This window comes from Heloderma suspectum, chromosome 2 (assembly GCF_057233095.1).
Source record: "Heloderma suspectum isolate Gila_16-S chromosome 2, 16-S_ref, whole genome shotgun sequence".
In the NCBI taxonomy this organism is placed as follows: domain Eukaryota; kingdom Metazoa; phylum Chordata; class Lepidosauria; order Squamata; family Helodermatidae; genus Heloderma; species Heloderma suspectum.
The window spans coordinates 105,157,727-105,178,101 of record NC_139459.1 but is presented as its reverse complement, the minus strand read 5'-3'; the positions used below and the strand labels follow the sequence as shown (position 1 = coordinate 105,178,101).

Below are 20,375 nucleotides of genomic sequence, written 5' to 3'. Positions count from 1 at the left end.
CTCCTTCCTCTTGCTGCAGCCATCCTTCATTGCTCCTGCTTTCTTTCTGCTTCCGATCTCTTTGCACCACCTCTTTTCTGTACCAGCATTCTATACTCCACCCCCGCTTCTAACCCTGCTGCTCCATTTTAGGCATCCCATGTCCTGAGAGAGGGAAGGCTCGAGGAAGAGGATTAATTTGTTTCTTGGAGCTTTGCGACTTACCGAAGGATCTACTTGATCGTTGGTGACACCCCGGAGAACAATCCTTAATGGGTGCTTCATGAATGGCGCTAGGCAGAGAAGGCTTTCCAGGTAATAACCAATACTGCGACTGGGGCTACAATCGTGTTCCAATGAACCCCCGTAGAGCAGGCCAGGCTGATAGTATAACGTCGTACCTTTTCAAGAGCAAAAGGAAATGTTCTCCACATTAATTTTTTGCAACTATAACAGAAATGTTAAGACCAGGTGCTTGCCTTGCCCAGCATTTGATGCCCATAATGCGATGATGGGCCCATGATGTGACTCCTATATACAGGCATATGTCCCAGGGCATAGTCTGAAGGCACATGAGGCAGCCACCTTGCTGAGGCTAAGCAGGTTTGGGTCTGGTCAGTGCTTGGAGGGGAGACCACCCGGGAATCACATGTAGCCACCTTGAGTTCCATGATGGAAGAAAAGTGGGATATAAATTTAAGTAAGTAAGTAAGTAAGTAAGTAAGTAAATAAATACAGGAGAACATGGAGCTTTGTGACCCTTCAAACCCAAGGCAGCTTTCACTCCGTACAACCAGGCCAGGTCATTGCAGCTGCGGGTGGGCTGAGAGAGACAATGAGGATTTGGACCACAGTGCACACGAAGGGGGATTTAACCCTTCTTCCCTTGAACACCCATGCTGTGGCCCTAATGAAAGGAACCATACACCCTCCACGCCCTGCAAAGCTGCTGTGGGCCCTTGGAGGGATGCTGCCGCTCATTACTATCAATAAGTTTCAGTGATTGCTGTGAGCTACACAAGCAGACCACCCAACCAATCACCCTTCTGTTCAGTGAGAACCGTCACTATTTAGGTCCCAATGGCAGAGCCTCAGGCCTGGGGACCAAAACCAGCCTTCCTGGTCTTCCCCAGAGGGCCCCACCTCCTTTCTCCCAATCACAGATTGTCCGGAGGTTTCCCAGCTTTCGCGCACTTTCTTCCCCATTCTAAAATGTTGAAATGCCTCCCTAGACTGTTACTGACAACCAGAACTTTATGCTCAAATATGCTCCTGTTGTGGCCCCACCCTGTTTTGCATTTGTTCCCGCCCATCACTGGAATGCAGTCCCTGAAAGCGTCTCCGAAATGGAATTCAGCCATGGACTAAAAGAGGTCCTGCATCCCTGATTTAGGTTAATCAGTGCTTTTGACTGTTTCTGGGAAATGTTCTCTGTGTTTATTGTCCTCCTTCCAGATCTAAAATCTTTTCTTGTTCCCAAGTAGGTATGTCAGGGTGGGGCTTGAATTTCCAGGCAGCTCTTCACCATGGGCTAAACACAGGGCAAGTGAAACCACACTATAATTCCCTGGGGCAAGACACTGATGGTTCCTGCAGCAGCAGGAACATCCAGAGCACAGGGGAAGAGACTAAATATCACCCCCGTAGGGCTGAAGCCCTAAGAACTGCACTAGAATGGGAAAGTGGAGCTTGGGAGAGATCAGCCACTGTAGCTTGTAAGAAACCTGACGGCTACTTCCTGCATTTATCATTTTGGGGGGAAATGGTTATTGGTTGCATATTTGTTAATGCATTGGAAACATTGGTATATTTGTCTTTGGTTTATGTATTATTGATGAATATAAACTGATATTGCACCTTAATGGTTGATATTGCCTATTTTGTAATTAATTTAAAATGGCATGTTAGTATTAGTGAAATGAATTGTTTGGGTTGTTATTGTAATGATGTATTATTGCAACTGATGTATTAATATGCATTCTTTTTCTGTTGCTGTTTTTGTCTTGCAAGTCGTTGTGGGCACATTGTGTGGGAAAGTGGCATACAAATTAAAAGGGATGATGATGGTGCCACAAACATATATATCAACTTCCATGTGCCAACATTATGAGCCAGGAGAGACCTCTTGGAAAACAGACAACCTTTTCTGAACAGTCCTAAAAAAGATTTGTAAATACCGAGCTGATTCTAATCTGAGCCAAGGGGAGTTCTCCCATTGCTCTCTCTAACTATTTGCTTATCTTTGAGCGTGCTTTGTGAACAGTCAGCAACTTCTTTTCTCTATTTGTGTTGCTATTCTGTTCCAGCAATAGAAATGGAAAGGATGACTACAGGATCATACACAAAACAGCAGAGAAACTCAGATTCTTCCTGTCCCTGGAATTGATCGTTTATAGAAAGTGGATATTTACCATTTAGAGGTGAAGAAGCACTAGGTGAAAAAAAATAAGCTTTCAAACATATTAAAGCAGAAAGATGCATGTTCCCGAGCCCTCCTGCAACTAAGCCTATAGCTAAGCCTGAGTATGAGTAACTGAAACAATTGCGTATCCTTTCCCTGTTTACATCTGCCTTCTCTCCTCTTCCCGTTTCCTCTGTGTAAAATTTTAGATTGTAAGCTCTTCAGGGCAAGGCCCCATTTTCGTACAGTGATGGCAGTAAATAGATAACAAATAATTACCTGTTTGATTTATTTCAATCCTAGAGCCATTGGTTATTTTGTCAATCAGCCGTATAAAGTTGGCTTCAAAATCTGTTAGGAAAACCAAAAGCATATTAGATTCGAAGCATTCAGTATTTATTCCAAGAACTTTCATGTCAGCCTTCACAAAATCCAATGACATGTACTGTGCTGTAATCAAAATCTTTCCCCCATTTAACCCTTATGCAGTTAGAGAGCAATCCTATGGCCGCTAGGCACTGTCTAGCAGGCCATAGGATATGCTCATTTCTTGGAACTGACCTTGGAGCCCGCACTCCGAGGTCATTTCCCAGAAAACTGACTGCTCCTCTCATCTGCGCTGCCTCGGGGGCAGCATGGAGAAGCCCCATCCTCCGCGCTTGCAAAAGGAGTGCAGAGCGACTGAAAAGGGGCGGGGCTGGGGGCATTCTGAGGCAGGGACAGCGGAGCTGCTTGTACAACACATCCAATGTGTCGTACGGCAGCTTCCTCTCCCGGAAAAGGAGTAAGGCAGGAGAAGCGCGGAGGGAACGACCCCCCCCCCGTGCCTCTCCTGCCTTGCTTTGGATAGGCGGTCGCATCCGAGGTCGTAGGCAGCCGCCTATCTAGTTAGGATTGCGCCCTTAATTAACCATGTGATTAAAGTAGATGAGCAAATAAAATTTATTCTCATTTTATAACTACAGGAACCAGAGGAACAATAAGAATTTACCCCCACTGAACTCAAGGATGCGATCCTGCACAGACATACACGCGGCAAGACTTTCATCCAAGTTAATATGCATAGGATTGGCCTACAAGATACTTTGCCAGTGTTACGCAAAAAGGCTGTATCATTGTTCTGAGCCAGTGCTCCGAGTAACTAATCAGATCTCTGTTGTGATATATCACATGTGCACATGATGCACATATATACAACCCCCAAATAAAAATAATGTTCTGTATCACATAAGCAAGATATCTCATGACCAAGCACATCATGCTTTAAAAGATAACCTCACAAAACAACCAGGGTGATGCTAGAAACTCAGTACTGCAAAAGAAAGAATACCAACAAGCTAGAAGTAAATAATTGATTAACTGGAATCTCTGCCTACATTTTGGACCAAAATCATTCCACTCCCTCTGTCCTAGTGATGCTCTCCTTATCAGCCTTAGGGTGCATGTTTAGACAGAAAAAAGTCCTACAGCCCCCAGAATTCCCCAGCCACTATGGCTGGTTGAGGAATGCTGGGAGTTGTATAACTTTTTTTTTGTCTGAACAGGTATAGGATTGTACCCTTAGTCACCCATTTCATTTGACCCATCTACTCAAGATGATCCCCAGTACCAAAGGTTTGCTACAGCAATAAGATGTCTCAGAGCTCCCATTAGAACACACACACATATATCACTTATTCCTTTAATCAAGGGATTCATTTGAGAAGAACATCAGAAAAAGTAAACACCAGCAGAATGCCTCAAAACTCTTTCCAGTTGGCAGCATAAAGAATACCCAATGCAAACAGGAAAACATTTAAAGACAGTATTTTTCCCATGGGGTATTTGCATATGCATTTAATCACACTTCGGCTGCAATCTTACACCCACTAACCTGGGAGTAAGTTCCACTTAACTCAGTGGGACTTACTTGTGGGGTGACATGTATAGGATTGCAGTGTTTGACTCTTAGAGTGACCAGAGGGAAAGGAGGACAAGTCTCCTCTATTTATTTAAAATATTTCTATCCCACCTCATTTTACGCTTGAAGATTAAAATCATATTTTAAAAGCACATGGAGCCAGTAGCAGCTGCAGACTGAAACACTTGTGTGTGTTTTTCCAGTTAAAACCATCAATTTCAAAATGCTGGATGAGAGGATGCTGGTAGGTTGTGGGAGTTTTTAAAGTAGGTGACCAAACTATCAGAAGTGGGTGCTATGGATAACATAGCTGAAGGAGATAAGAAAGTCCCACATTGGAATCAAGATATAGAACCTACAGGTGAAATCCAAACTGACAAAATTCCAGTGGCAAGAAGGAAATCGAGAAGATACACCAGGATACCAGTTGCTGAGGGACACGGGCGGGCAGGTGCTAGTGCACTCAGGTCCTTTCTGTGGGTTCCCCACGGGCAGCTGGTTGGCCACCGTGTGAACGAAATGTTGGACTAGATGGACCCTTGGTCTGATCCAGCATGGGTCATCTTACATATGGGTATATGAACAGGCCCACCTGGAATCACGTCACCAATTTAAAATTAATAATAAACAGTGTCTGTCTAATTTTGTTTTTTAACCATAATGTGTTTTTCACAACAATTATTTCACAATGGATTATTTAACAAATTGGTCTACCTTGGGACTGGTGATATACTTGCATCAGCAATTTGCAACTGTAACTTGCACCCTATATTGCTGCACTGTTCTGTTGATTCTTCCCTCTGAATGAATGATGCTGCCACCACCTCCAAGATTTGAAAATAGGGGTTGGGCAAAAACATTCCTTGAATTTTGAGTCTTTGTCTCAGCTGGCAAAACCTCAATGGAACCACGATCTAGTCACCCTCTGCCGAGTCTCAGCAGGATCCGTTGAGCATAAGTGGCAGACTGCTTGAACAAGTGACTTTCTATTCTGGTCCTGCACAATATACAGCTCACGGGCCTTCCTGGATCTTTGTGGCCTCCCTGGGGGAATTCTGCATACCCGTTGTTGTGGCCCTTTCCCACCCCTTTGTGAGAATAGATAAGAGCCAACCAAGCCCATTAGAAGTGGGGTCAGGGAGCAGGAAATTCCTGTGTCACTATGTCCACATGGTTCTTCCTCTCTGTGGATTCAGAGGTGCACGGTGGAGGTGGCGCCAGCTGCTTGCCATCCAAGATACACTCAATGTGTGAACTGCTAGGAGAGTGAGTCTTGTGTGCTGTTGCACCTAAATTCAGCAAGGAGAGAAAGAAATGTGAGGGGAGGCGGGGGACTTAATGGAAGGCAGAAAAATGAGGTAACAGGGATGCTGTGTAAAGAGATTTCTGTTGTGAAGAACAAAGGGGAGAAATAGAAGGAGGTGGTGGGAAAACAGGAAAAGGGGTGATACAAGGGACCCACAATGGTAAAGAAAGGGGAAAGAGTGGCATGCAGTGTAAAGAGAAAAAGAGGGGAAAAGATGGTACTGCCAAGAAACCAGTAGCTGGAGAAACAGTAAAGAAGAGGGTAAAAGAGAGGGAAAAGAGCTTATTTTATAGTGAAACAGAGGGTGGATTAACAGAGAGAGGGGTTCAGAGGAACCTGTGGTGGGAGAGAGGTAGATGCTATGGGTGGGGGGAGGGGGGGATAGAGAAGGAGGTTAACAAAGAATGGGTTAAAAAGAAAACACTATTAAAATGGAAGTAAAAAAAACATTCCTGGGTTAGTGTAGCAATATGGCCCTCTTGAGTTCCTAAATACGTAAGAGCAGCCCTCAGAGTGATTAAGATGATCACCCCTCTTCTATTTTTCCTGTTTCTAATTGGCCCGACAAACCAAGACACAAGGAACAGAAATCCCACAGAGCAAGAGAAGGCTGCACAAAGTAGGAGCTTCTTCATCCATTTCTATTTGTTTTCCTCAAAATGCCAGAATCTGTAGGAGGGTTTTCTGGGTTTTCTGTAGCACCACCATGTTTCCAATAATACTTACACTACTTGTGGGAGTATTTTGAACATCAACAGATCTGCTTGTCCTTCGCCCCTGCTGCTTTCCTGTGTGGCAGCTGCTGCCCTTGGAGACTGACTCATGGGAACACAGGAAGCTGCCCTACAGGGAATCAGACCCTTGGTCCATCCAGCCCGGTACTGTCGACACTGGCCCGCAGCGGCTCTCCAGGGTATCAGGCAGGAGATTTTCCAGCCCAACCTGGAGATGCCGGGGATTGAACTTCTGCATGCAAAGCAAGGGCTCCACCACAGAGCCACAGACTCCATACATACGAGGAGGAAAATGTTTTACATGGAAGGTGTGCAGGGGTGTGGAGAAACGACCGCAACACGATATCTCTTAGGTGACCCTAGGAAGGTGGGCTCTGCACTGGGGCTGGAATGGGGTGGGCCTGGTAGTCCCAAAATGCTGCCGTCTGTGCACATCTTCGCATCCTTAAAGGTAATAATCTAACAATGGAGGCAAGCTTCCCGTAAAATTCACAGATAAGTTGCCAGGTCCGTATCCAAATTCCATTACCAGCAACACTGACAACTCATACAAATCTATCGCCACTTGGCAGGAGATTCAGATCAGACAATAACAGGCAGTGTTTCTTCACGCAGCACAGAGATGCAGGACAGTTTGAAGGTGGGGACGAGATTGCCCCCCCCAAGCCCTCCATGGGCCAGATGACATCATCACCCCACCTATTTCGGCATTTCTCCATGCTGAGAAAGGCATGGAGTTCCGTGTCCCTCTGAAAACAGAGAAAAGGGCTCAGCCAGCACAGGAAGGAGTAGCTGCTCCCTCCAATGGGAGGGAGAGCCACAAACAAGGGAACTCCTGCTGTTCTCACTGATGAGATATAATAGTGTGGATTCCCTCAGGGGGGTCATTCCAGGGGCTGGGGCTTGGAAGGCCCTGGAGGAATCCCAAGAGGCTCCACGAGCCGCATTAGCCCTATAAGCTGGGGGTTCTGCACCCTGATATAGCACACAGTTGAACTATGAAGTTTGCTGTCACAAGATGTGGTGCTCCCCCCCCCACCCCAATTTAGATGGCTCTAAAAGGGAGTTAGACAAATTCATGGAGGATAAGGTTATGGATGGCTAATAGTCACAATGGCTATGTGCAGCCGCCAAGTTCAAGGCAGTCCACTGCTTGTGGGCTTCCCGAGGGACATCTGCTTGGCTACTGTGAGAAACAGAATGATGGACCTTTGGTCTGTTCCAGCAGGGCTTTTCTGCATCATCTCCCCCCATCCTGACTTTTTATTACACCTAAGATCAGCAGACTCTCAAGTAGACCTGCCCGAAACATCAGACCTGGTGAGTGGCTGAGACTGGGTGTACCCGCCTCTCAACCTGGAAAAAGTGTGTCATCGGAGAGCGCCTGGTGATTTTGCTCAGGCCGGGCTATAAAGTCACAAGCACCATCAGAGTCAATTGCCTCCCACAGTTTGTCCATCAGTTATGCTAGTGTGGGCTGCAATTGGGGGGGGGGGGTTGATATTTGGGAATGTCAGTATATGGTGGTCCTCTGTATCCTGCGCTATTACTGTATTATGCAGATGTGCCCAGCTCTTCTCTTGGCTTCTGCTGCCTGTAAGGTGGATTTGTCCCTTTTAATGGGATATCCAAATGGCTTAGTGCAGCCTTCTCCACTATGGTTCCCTCCAGATGATTTTGACTACAACCCCCACCATCTGCCGCCATAATTGCCAATAGTCAGGGATTATGGCAGTTATCGTCCAAAACATCTGGAGGGCACGAGCTTGGGAAAAGCTGGTTTAGTATATTGGCTACTGTACTGGAGGTAAAAGTGCCCATTTTTGGCTAAAATATGGGTTGCTTTTCAAGAATGCCCTTGTTATTTACTGAAATCTTATTTATTTTGTATTGTGTCTTAACTGAACTGGTGCCTTCTTAAATACTGAACTGAAAGTTTATAGGTTTGTTGTAGCATTTTTATTGTCAGATGTTTCATAGTGTTTGCCTTTTGCTATTATGATGTTAACCTCTTCAGGCTTCCTTTTAGAGAGGAAAGCAGGGTACAAGTGGATGACTATGATCCTATTATGTTTATGCCTCAGCTTCCTTCAAGAAGTTTAGATTAGCATATGTAGGATCAGCCCATTTTATCCTCAAGACAAGCCTATGGGTTATGGATGAGCATGAATTTGAATCCAGGTCTTCCCAGTACAGTCCGATATTCTATCCACTACATCAGCCTTCCCCAACCTGATGCCCCCTGGTTGTGCCGGACTACAATTCCCATCAAATCCAGCCAGATGGTGGCTGATGGGCATTATAGTCCAACACATCTGGAGGGCACCAGGTTGGCAAAGCCTGCATTACAGCATACTAATGTGGCGACAGAGGCAACTAAGGTCCTATGTGAATAATAGGAAGGCGTATAGCAAGTATAGCGTCACCTGTCGCAGTGCTGAAGTGTCCGGATAAGATATACCTTCATACATCTCTTCGCCATGAAGCTATCAGGGGCACAGGAACACCTCTTAAGGCCAAACATTGGCAACTGTATTCTCCAGGCCATGACAAAGCATTCTGTGCTAGTCAACAGAACTGACCCTCAGCCAAGAGCATGGCTTTGGAAGAAGTTAATGAGTCTGGACTGAGGAAGAAACATGTCAGACAGTCTGAAAGATGCTCAGTGCAATGGAACACTCCAGCAAGTACTGCGACATAAGAAATTGCCAAAAACACTATAGCGGGAATTAATGGATTTCCTGAAGAAAAGTTTAGAACAAAATCTATGAAAACTCAAGAGTCAATTGCATAATATTAATTTAGGTGGAAACATTTGGGAATAACTGTAATACACTGTGGCTGCAATCCTAATCATTGTTACCAAGAAGTAAGGCCCATTGAACAGAGTGGGACTTACTTCTAAGTAAACATGTCAGGAAATGTGCTGCACATCTACCCTAAATCATTTACATGCCACTTACTGTGGGGGATTTTCACTACATTTTATGGGGCAACTCCAGATTAAGATTAATTCATGGAAGAACCTTAGCTCAGTGGTAGAGCACACGCTTTACACGAAGAAGGTCTTAAGTTAGTTTCAATCCCCCAAATCTCCAGATAGAGCCGGGAAAGAATCCTGTCTGAAAACCTGGAGAGCTGCTGACGGTGTGTAGAAATACTGAGCCACACAGACCAGGGATGGGGAATATGTGGCCCTTCAGATGTTGTTGGGGCGCAACTCCAGAGTCACCATTGGCTATTCTGGCTAGGGCTGATAGAAGTTGTAGTCCACCAGCACACTCCTGACATTGCCCTATGGTCTGACTCTGGATAAAGCAGTTCCTATGTTCCTGATAAAGTATCACCTTTCACTTCCCAAGGGAAAAAAGTTACAACTCTTTTTAGAAGTAGCTGCGTCATCTGAAGTCGATTGCCAATGGCTTTTTTTGAATGCAGTTTTGTCAGGCTTCATTGTTTTGAGTCAATTTGTTCCACCTTCTCAGGAAAGGCCGCCTAAAATACACACTCTGTGGAGATCACATCCAGTACGGCCTGCTGCGACAGGGATTGCCCCAGGGAGGTGCTGACAAAGGCATCCTTCGCATTTTTGAAGGAAAGGAAAGCCACCTGATAACTCTCTCCGAGAGGCGTAAACAGGGACGCGCCGACCAAAGCGCTCGCGGAGAAGTATCAGCGTTCTACCCCATTGTTCGCTGCACGGATCCCTCACAAGGCGGCGGACTGCAGCGAGGTCTTGCTGCAACCCCACCACTACCAGCACGCAAACCCTCTCACAGAGGAGGCACTCTCCCTGCGTGGAGGCTGCGTGGTCGCCTCCTTAGTGGAAGGAGGCGGCCACGCAGCCACGCTCTTTCCTCGCCCAGCCGAACACGAGAACAAAACCGGCCTCTTAGCGCCGATTCCGGGCTCGCCGCTGTCGTGCCGCCTCCGCGGGAATTCAACCCACCCGCCAGCACGCAAGCCTCCAGCGGCCGCGCTCAGCATCACCTGCCTCCCGCGCCCGCCTCCAACCGCCCGCGCGGATGCGTCCTCCAGCCCAAGCGGACGAACCTCTGAGGCCGGGGTTGTCATCCTTGGCCCTGATCTTGCGGATTTTCACCGGCCGCCCGCTCAGCGTGGAGAGCGCCAGCCTCTGCCGCAAAAAGTTGCACCCGGCATAGCTGAGCGAGGGCGATCCGCTCGCCATGTTGCTGCTGCCGCGCGCCAAGGCACCCGCCCGCCCAACGCGCGCAGGCGGGCGAGGCGGCCGAGCTGCCTCGTTACGATGATCGCACAGCACCGCCGCCGCTGCCCCGCAGCGCCCAGCGCGCGTCCACGTGGTTTGGAACAGGAAGATGGGACGCTGAGCATCGGCGGGGTCAAAGGGGAACGGGGCGGCGCTTGCGGAAGGGGCGCTGCTCCGTCCAGGGACCGGCGGGCTCCGAGAGAGGAGATCCGCGCGCGGCCGACGCTCGTAAAGCGGCTGCTTCGGTGGAAAGGGCCGTGGAAAGGGCCGGTGACGCAGCAGTAAGTAGCTGCAAGGGAGGACTCCTGGCACATTGCTAGCTACATTACGCCCGCCTCTGGCGCTCCCGCCCGCCAAAGCTTGTGCCACAAAAACCTGTCGGGCTGCAGTCCTGTACGCACTTCCCTGGGAGTAAGCCCCGTTTGAACTAAGTGAACTTCTAAGTAAACGTGCATAGCGTTACGCCGCCAGCCTTTAAGTTGCCACAACAACCGTGCTTGTTTTTGTTTGAGCTGCACGGAGGTACGAATGCACAAGTGTGGATACAAATGCAGATATGTTTACCCCTTCGTAGGACAGACACTGAAGCCGAAGATCAAATATTTTGGCCACCTAATGCGAAGAGAAAAGTCACTAGAAAAGACCCTGATGCTGGGAAAGATTGAAGGCAAAAGGAGAAGGGGACGGCAGGGGACGAGATGGCTAGATAGCATCACGGATGCAATGAATATGGACTTGAGCACGCTCCTGGAGAGAGCGCAGGACAGGAAGGCCCGGCGTGCTGTGGTCCATGGGGTCACGAAGAGTCGAACACGACTGAACGACTGAACAACAACAAACTGTATGTGTGAAGGAGCCGTCGCCAACCCAACACCACCATAGATAGAATTGCAGCAGGGAGGCAATCCATGCACAATTCAAGCATTGTCATGTTTTGCAGTGTCACCCAGTGCCTGTAGACTTAGTTTTGGCTCCTCTGAGCTCAGTCTTTATTTTCATGTGAATAATTCAAATCCCAAAGTGAAATGGAATTTGAACAGCAAGATGCTGTCTTCAAATAAAATTAGGTCTAATTATGAGTCAATTTTCTTTTGGGCATAGCAATCGTTTTGGGTTATGGATCACTGGTTGCCTTGCTCCTATATGATATATCCTTTTTGATGAAGAAAAATTGTGTGTGTGTGTGTGTTGAGGCTACTTTGAGCCTGGAAGAATGAAAAAACACTAAATAGGCTAACAGCAACAACAATTTTCCATGTGGTATAGATGTAAGCAGCAGGGCCAGTCCTATCAATAGGCTAGATAGTAGTAGAGTTTAGGATAAGTCAAGTTTGTTTATATATGCTTAGGGAAGGGGAACTGTTCCAGCCCTGGGGGCCAGCTTACCTTTCAGTTCGCTCCCCAGGGGCTGGATGAAGTCGCGGCTGGATGAAGTTGGAGCTGCCCCCCCCATCCCCACCTGACATTGTGGGGGTCCCTTTCTCCATGCAGAGAGAGGCAAGGGGCAATTCCTGTGTGACTGCCTGTCCATGGAGAAAGGAGTTTCTCCATGCTGAGAGAGGCATAAAATAATTGCCGCCTATGCAGTATACATGGAGAAAAGAATATGTTTGTGCAGAGAGAGGCATGGAGTGATTGCTCCTGCCTCTGCATAGAGAAAGGACAGTCACTCTCTGCTTTTCTCTAGCACTGAAAACCCCCAATGTTATCTCCAATGAGCCATCAGAGCTGCCTTTCTGTAATGCTGGGAATCTCCTGTCATAAACAGGTTTCCTGTTCCAGCCCTAGAGAAAAGCTGCCTTTTTCTACAGCTGGGAGAGGGATGGGGCCTAGGAGGAAACCTCTGCAGGCCAGAGGTTTCCCATCCCTGATACACACCTTATCTACAATTACTGCACTCTTTAAGTGGGCACACAATACATATAAATATAATATTCAATAACAATCAAGTTGGAACCATTAAAGAGAAGCAAATTGTCAATTATTTAGTTTCTTATTATATTTTAACATATACAAGAAGTAGTTGTTTGATAGTAATAAAACCATTTTCTTCTTAGACTACTTCTCTGCATTTTTGGGTCCCTGATGAATCTTGTTGTTGTTGTCCAGTCGTTCAGTCGTGTCCGACTCTTCGTGACCCCATGGACCATAGCACACCAGGCCTTCCTGTCCTGCGCACTCTCCCGGAGCGTGCTCAAGTTCATATTCATTGCATCGGTGATGCTATCTAGCCATCTCATCCTCTGCCGTCCCCTTCTCCTTTTGCCTTCAGTCTTTCCCAGCATCAGGGTCTTTTCCAGAGAGTTTTCTCTTCGCATTAGGTGGCCAAAATATTTGAGCTTCAGCTTCAGTATCTGTCCTTCCAATGAGCACTCAGGGTTGATTTCCTTTAGGATTGACTGATTGGACCTCCTTGCAGTCCAGGGGACTCGTAAGAGTCTTCTCCAGCACCACAGTTCGAAAGCATCAATTCTTCGGCGCTCAGCCTTCCTTATAGTCCAGCTCTCACAGCCATACATTACTACTGGGAAAACCATAGCTTTGATTAGACGGACCTTTGTTGGCAAGGTGATGTCTCTGCTTCTTACTATGCTGTCTAGGTTTGCCATAGCTTTCCTCCCAAGGAGCAAGCGTCTTTTAATTTCATGGCTACAGTCACCGTCTGCAGTGATCTTGGAGCCCAAGAAAGTAAAATCTGTCACTGCTTCCATTTCTTCCCCTTCTATATGCCAGGAAGTGATAGGGCCAGATGCCATGATCTTAGTTTTTTTAATGTTAAGTTTCAAACCAGCTTTTGCACTCTCCTCTTTCACCCTCAACAAGAGGCTCTAGAGATCCTCTTCGCTTTCTGCCATTAGGGTGGTATCATCTGCATATCGGAGGTTGTTGATAATTCTCCCAGCAATCTTAATTCTGACCTCTGATTCATCCAACCCGGCATTTCTCATGATGTACTCTGCATATAAGTTAAATAAGCAGGGTGACAATATGCAGCCTTGTCGTACTCCTTTCCCAATTTTGAACCACTCGGTTGTTCCATGTCTGGTTCTTACTGTTGCTTCTTGACCCTCGTACAGGTTTCTCAGGAGACAGGTAAGGTGGTCTGGTACTCCCATCACTTTAAGAATTTGCCACAGTTTGTTGTGATCCACACAATCAAAGGCTTTAGCGTAGTCAATGAAGCAGAAATAGACGTTTTTCTGTAATTCTCTTGCTTTCTCCATGATGCAGTGAATGTTGGCGATTTGATCTCTAGTTCCTCTGCCTCTTCGAAACCCAGCTTGTACTTCCGGTAGTTCTCTGTTCGCATACTGCTGAAGCCTAGCTTGTAGGATTTTGAGCATCACCTTGCTGGCATGTGAAATGAGTGCAATTGTGCGGTAGTTTGAACACTCTTTGGCGTTGCCCTTCTTTGGAATTGGAATGTAAACTGATGAATCTTACAAATCTAATATACCTACTGATACAAGGGGATTATTTCTTTATAATATTGACTGATGCAGCCATTATTCCATTCCACTCCTTCTCTGCATCAGAGGCAGTATGCCTGTGTGCAGCAGTTGCTGGGGAACATGGGTGGGAGGGTGCTGTTGCAATTATGTCCTGCTTGTGGGTTTCCTGTGGGCAGATGGTTGACCACTGAGTGAACAGAATGCTGGACTAGATGGACCTTGGTCTGATCCAGCATGGCTCTTCTGATGTTCTTATGCAACAATTCATAAACCTACTTCTTGGCTTTTGCTCAGAGTAAACAATACAAGAACAAGGATTGCTCCACTGGGGGTATGACCATTTCAGCCAGCATGTTAGAATGGAGAGAACCTTTATATTATTCAGAAGGTTACATGGTCATTAATTAACACTCCATGTTGCTAATGTTTGGAGAGAGAGAAAATTAAAAAGACAATTTGAGTCTCAGTCCTCCAGGTAAATTTACAAAAGGCCTGTTGTAAGTCTGTGGTTGCTGTTGTTTTTTACAGTATTTGTATACTGCTTTTCAACCATAAGAGTTCGCAGAATATCATCAGACCGATAGGCAGAGCGTACTGTCTTCCCACAATACCAGATCCAGACCATCCGGTGCTGCCAATGCTCTCATACAATAAATAGCACTGTGTGCTCTTGGCTCTGCTGTCATTAAAAATGGTGGTGATGGCACATGTGGGTACTGGGGAGCGGTTGTTCTTCAGAATCCTTTCCCCAGTCCACTGGTATTACTGAGCAGATGGTGTCAGTGGCTCCCACCCCTTAGAGCAGGGTGGGTAACATGTGGCTCCCTCAGCCTCTGCCATCCCCTGTCACTGCTGCTCAATTGCCGCCCAATTTTGCCAGTGCAGCGGTGAAAAAGCCACATTTTTATTTTAAAACGGGCACTCGGAGAATGCACGTCTTCTTTCAATAGAGATTCGCATTCCCTCAGGGCTTCTGGCAGCATGACTATTTTGGCGGCATTTCAGTGGCAGCAATTTCAGCTGAGCAAGGAGGTGCAGACCCCAGTGGGTCATGGGAGTGGTAATTTGGCCTCTGGACCCTCTGAAGTGGCCCACCCATGCCATAGAGGGTGGACCACTTTAGATATAGAAACATCAGTAGTACTAGTATTATTTTTATAACACCATTTATGTACGTGGTGTTTTACAAAGAATCTGAGGACAGGTCCCTTACCCAAGGGATCACAATCTAAAAATAGACACAAGGAAAGCAACGGAGGAAAGAGAGCGGAAGCAGTGGTAAACAGGAAAAGAATATGCAATTCTTTTTCAGTTGCACATACTTAGGCTTAATTACAATAGTTAAAACATTATATATTATACAGCCTAGTGGATTTACAGCACGGTTTAAAGTATGTTTACTCAGAAGTAAATCCCACTGAGTTCAGTGGGACTTACTCCTTAGTAAATATGCTTAGGATTGCAGCATATATGTTACAAGCTTTTGACGTTTTTATTTTTGCAAATTTCTTTCGCAAGCAAAGGCAAAAATGTAATATGATGGAATTTATTTGTACCTGTTCTACATCTACATGGTAGGTTGGTGATTATATGTTGCAGCTTAAATTCTGATTTGTTTCCACTCCCCACCCCTTTTAAATGACAAAGAATGCCCCTTTATTTTCAAAGGAAGCATACTTTCCCCCATTATGGACCTGTTCGCACATAATGGCAGCAAATCACGATTTGCCATGGCTTGTGCCTGGTGCATTCCAAAATGGGTCCCAAAATGCATGTTTGGGCTGAAGGTGGGTCCCGCAGTCTGAAAAGACAAGAACGTTGCTGTATAGTGAATTAGTGACATCTATTGGCCAGAGATGGTATTAGACAATATTTTAACAAAACAATGTTCTTTTTATGAACTCTCTGCATTGCCACAAATCAGAAAAATTGCACAAATCAGCCCTTAAAAAAACAAACAAACAAAACAAATGCAGGTGGACATCACAGAAAAACTGGAATGTATTGAGCTGGCAACGACATCATACGGATTCTCTGGAATAACTGAGGGTGCAATCCTAAGCATGTTTAGGCAGAAAAAAGTCCTATAACTCCCGGCATTCCCCAGCCAGCAATACTGGGAACTGTAGGACTTTTTTCTGTCTAAGCGTGCATAGGATTGTGCCCTGAGTGAATGAAAGATGGCAATTCCAGAGGAAAGGATGAGTGTAGAAGCAACCCAGGATGACACAAATTCTTGAGCTTCAGGTGTTTAAATCCAAACTCTTGATATTTCCAGTGGTGTAGTCCCAGGACAGTTAAACCTATAACTCAACAGTTATTAATAATTTAACTTCTGCTTGGTTCTCTGGACAGTGTAACTACCACCAAGTCACCGAGTAAGAGTCACCAAGTATGACTCATAAAACTATATTAGTTAAGTGAAACAGGACAGATAAAAGGAAGCAGTTTTTCACACAGTATGTAGTCACACTATGGAATTCGCTACAAGGTGTAGTGATGGCCACTAACTTGAATGGCTTTAAAAGGGGATTAGACAAATTAATGGAGGAGAAGGCTATTTGTGACTACTAGCCATGATGGCTATATATTATGTCCAGTAGTATCAGAAGCAGTATTTATTTATTTATTGCATTTATATCCCGCCTTTTTTCCTCTTGCAAGGAACCCAAGGCGGCTTACATTATCCTCCTCTCCGTTTTATCCTCACAACAACAACCCTGTGAGGTAGGTTGGGCTGAGAGTCTGTGACTGGCCCAAAGTCACCCAGTGAGCTTCCATGGCCAAGTGGGGATTAGAACCCGGATCTCCCGGCTCCCAGTCCGCCACTCTCACCACTACACTACACTACACTACACTACACTGGCTCTCACATCACACTGGCAATCACATAGTGTGCCTATGTATACCAGTTGCTGGGGAACATGGGCTATAGGATGCCCATGTTCCCCTCATGTCCTGCTTATGGACTTCCTGTGGGCATCTGGGTGTCCTGTCCTGCAGGAAAAGAATGCTGGACTATGCAGGCCTTTGGTCTGATCCAGCATGACTCTTCTTATGTTCTTATAAAGAGAGTGTGATATGCAATATTACATAATTTATACTTTCTGTTTTAACAATTACTAGCGAACAGATCCAGCTTTGCATGCAGCAATGCCTTCAAGCAAAGTTACACAGCTGTCAGAGTTGGAAACACTGTTCCCACCCCATCTGAGTGAAGCCATAGCTGATGGCAGCCCTAGGCACGGCTCCTGCCATGGTGTACCCCTGAGGGAGGGGTCGGTCCACTCCATTCCCCTAAAAGGGGACTTCCCCAAAGTAGGGGGAAGGGCAGCTGTGCAAATGTCAATTAGGCTACTCTCCCCAGGCTTCAGACTGTATCAAATGCAAAGCTATGTGCTGGTTAGGGACTTCTGCCCCTTAGTGACTGAAGATTGTGCTGCAGGCTTAAAACACACAGACATATTTAAATTAAATTAAAATCAACTGATGTGTTTTAAAAACCAAATAACCATGAAGTGCACACCTGCAGGGTCCCCTTAGTATGTATGCCAAGTTTCAGAAGTCTATGTTTTGCAGTCTTGGAGGTATGGTGCTGACAGACCGACACACATCCTCCTTTATTGTTACGGATTTATGAGTTCTTTTAGCAATTTGCATTCACTTTAATATCCATTCTTAAATTTGTGCCCTTTTTTATTTTCCCCAAGGAAGACCTACAGTACATTAAAAACATTTCAGGTATTCACCATAGAATACTGCTTTTGAGCACCAGTTCGATGCTCACCTCTTCCGTCGCTCTGCTGTTTTCTTCCGTACTGTCCCCCGTTCTGTCCTGGCAAAAAGCAAGCCAGGTTGCAGCCTTACATGGGCATGGTATTTCAGCAATACTCCCATAATACTTTGACGAGCACGTGCACATACGTTAAATAAAAACAACTGTTTTCAGGGTCAGCCGATAGGTCTGCTAAAACAGCAGTCCAATGCCACGGATTTCACATACTTGAAGGAAACTGGCAGGATGAAGCCCACTAACTGCAAGAGGGCCACTTGGCACACACTATATTTTAGTTAATGGTTATTAAGGATGTTCAGATAAGGATAATCCAATCTCAAGGCCTAATAAAATCATAGTCAGGATAATCAAATCCCATGCTTCGTTGGCATGCTGCTTGAAAAATATAAGTCAAATTTCCCTACCCTTTATATCATGTCTGATCACCAATTTTGGTGTCATGTGAAGCATTTAGCGCTGCACTCTCTGGCCCATCTTTGCAACCATGACAGTTAAGTTCTATAGATCTTCCATGGGCAGTGGTGTAGCGGAGCCAGCACTTGCAGGGCCAGAGCGCCAGCACTTTTTTATTAGCAGGGGTGTTGATGTCATCTGCCACCCCCCCCCCCCAGTCCCCTGTTCCCTCTGAGCATAGCTGCAACCCTCACAGTAGCTGGGGGGAGATGTATTATCTCAGCAACAATATATTGTTCCCTGTTGTAATGCAACATCTTTTCGGTAGATTGGTCTTGACTGAGCACTCAAGAGCCTTTTACTTTACAAAAGACCTGCTCCTGCTGAAGATAAAACTATTAGAACTGGATCAACTGATATGGATCAACGCACTCGTTAGCGGTTTTGGTTTCTCCCTGGATGCCTAACTATGGAGACTGTCGTGATGAGTGCCTGAACTTCAAAATTTACCACTGCACCACTGCTCATAGAATTGCCAGGACTTTTTTTTTTTTTTCCTAGCAAAGTTTCTGTGTCTTTTTCAGATGTCTGGCATTCAGAAAGTTAGAGCATCTCTACAACACCCTAAAATCCCTCATTTAAAATGGGGCTTTCTGCTTCTGTTTCAAATGGAGGATCACAGTGGACTTCCTTTACACGTACTTCCTTTCCCCCGTCCCCTTTCCCCCATATCTGAGTCTTCCATATGTTTCACTGATCTCACTCCTCTTCTTGTGGCTTTTCCTTTTCCACAGAGGGAACTCAAGTGGAACACAAGAGAGGTAATTTCATACCTCATTATCTCCAGTCTTTAAAAGAATGAAACAAAGGTCATTTAGTGCAGGAGGCGCCCTGGAGGTTAAGTCATCTAAAGGGCCAGCAAACTTCTGTGAGTGAGCAATCTCAATAGCAGGATAAAAGCTCCATGTGAAGAAGCCCTCACTGGGTGAATATTTTCCTGACTTGACAATGTAGTGATGGGGAATGCTTCATCTACGTAAGTGCAGCTGTTAAAGATCTGCACCAACCATCAGTAGTGAAAGACACGTTTTGCTCTGCTTTTGTGTTTGCTGACAAAGGAGAGAAAACAGAGACTGTTATATATCAGGAGATCACAGAGGAATGCTTTCCATCTTATGGTTTTTAATTTTACATGTGTATGTAAAAATAATTTACATGGACTTTCATGCATGTTCATGAAAAAGGTATGTTTTCAGGTGTGTGAATCTATCAGCTACAGATTCTAGGATATGTACAATGATAAAAATGTGTTTTCTATCACATAATGTGTGAAGTTCTTTTGCCTGTGGAATAGTAGCAAGTTGTATTCTGCAGAGTGTTTGCTGGGCCACAGATCAGGATTTGAGAATAACTATTTTGGGATATTCTATAATACTGTGGAAGTGTTAGTATTGCACTTGAGTATTTGGGAAAGGAAGTCCTTATTTTTAAAATATTGTGTAGTTTAAAATATTGTGTAATTAATATCTTCCCTCCCCCTGCCTCATGGCTTTTGACATATCATTAAATGACATTACTTTGTTACTTTATATTTTATTATTATTGAATAAAAGTTGTAAACTTGTAAACTAGCAGAACTGAACAATTAAAAAAACAGAATTGCATGGGAAAAAAGTAGTATCTACCTTTGAGGTAGCTCAGTATGAGAGGTTGTGGGAGCATTTAGAAGGGTTTAAAATAACTTATTTGATGAAAGGAGGAATGAATGACCTAGTGGTTGTGATGGATTAAAGAGACACTGAGAAGCTGCATAACCTGCTGAGTTTATTACACCCCTGGTCAGAGGCATAGTCAAAAATAGAAACCTGAAATTGTGAAATTGGCAGCACCAATCTAATCAGTGGCATACACTACAGCAACAGTTACACACTGTCCCACTGTTTCAAGGTAATCTGGGAGACAAGGTAGAGCAGGCTTTGCTTTCCACAAACCATTTAGTGCAGGAAGTGGTCTCGTTGGCTTTAACTGGACTATTCTGGATTAACTAGATAACAGCCAGAAGAGGTGGTTTTTTCACTCCTAAACATCTTATTCCACAAAATCTTAAATAGTATTCAATAGGGAATCACAGCACCAAGTAATTTTTTTTTAAGGATGTTAAGAAAACTACCAACAACTAGATAAAA

At 45.3% G+C, this 20,375-nt stretch overlaps 2 protein-coding genes and 1 long non-coding RNA gene across 6 annotated transcripts in view; 2 read left to right on the top strand and 1 right to left on the bottom strand.

The window, feature by feature from the left end:
* Positions 1–2,646, top strand: part of LOC146352587 (uncharacterized) — a 50,450-nt gene extending 47,804 nt beyond the window's left edge. For all 3 annotated transcript variants that reach the window (XM_084834436.1, XM_084834437.1, XM_084834435.1), the window contains 2 exons: positions 133–294; positions 2,286–2,646. In XM_084834436.1, coding sequence (XP_084690562.1) covers positions 133–148 — 16 coding nt within the window. In that variant the 3' untranslated portion in view covers positions 149–294; positions 2,286–2,646. The remainder of the gene's footprint in view (positions 1–132; positions 295–2,285) is intronic.
* RCL1 (RNA terminal phosphate cyclase like 1) overlaps positions 1–10,637 on the bottom strand; it is a 40,345-nt gene extending 29,708 nt beyond the window's left edge. For both annotated transcript variants that reach the window (XR_014787774.1, XM_084834433.1), the window contains exons 1-3: positions 10,374–10,637; positions 2,660–2,731; positions 205–380 (exon numbers count right to left, since the gene is read on the bottom strand). Coding sequence is in view for 1 of the 2 variants with exons in the window: in XM_084834433.1 (XP_084690559.1) it covers positions 205–380; positions 2,660–2,731; positions 10,374–10,509 (384 nt within the window). In the remaining variant the exon portion in view is untranslated. The remainder of the gene's footprint in view (positions 1–204; positions 381–2,659; positions 2,732–10,373) is intronic.
* A 64-nt stretch (positions 10,638–10,701) lies between these two features.
* On the top strand, positions 10,702–19,778 carry LOC146352585 (uncharacterized). The gene is made up of 2 exons (XR_014787775.1): positions 10,702–10,829; positions 18,984–19,778. It is a non-coding gene; the product is annotated as an uncharacterized LOC146352585 (long non-coding RNA).
* The last annotated feature ends 597 nt before the right edge of the window (positions 19,779–20,375 follow it).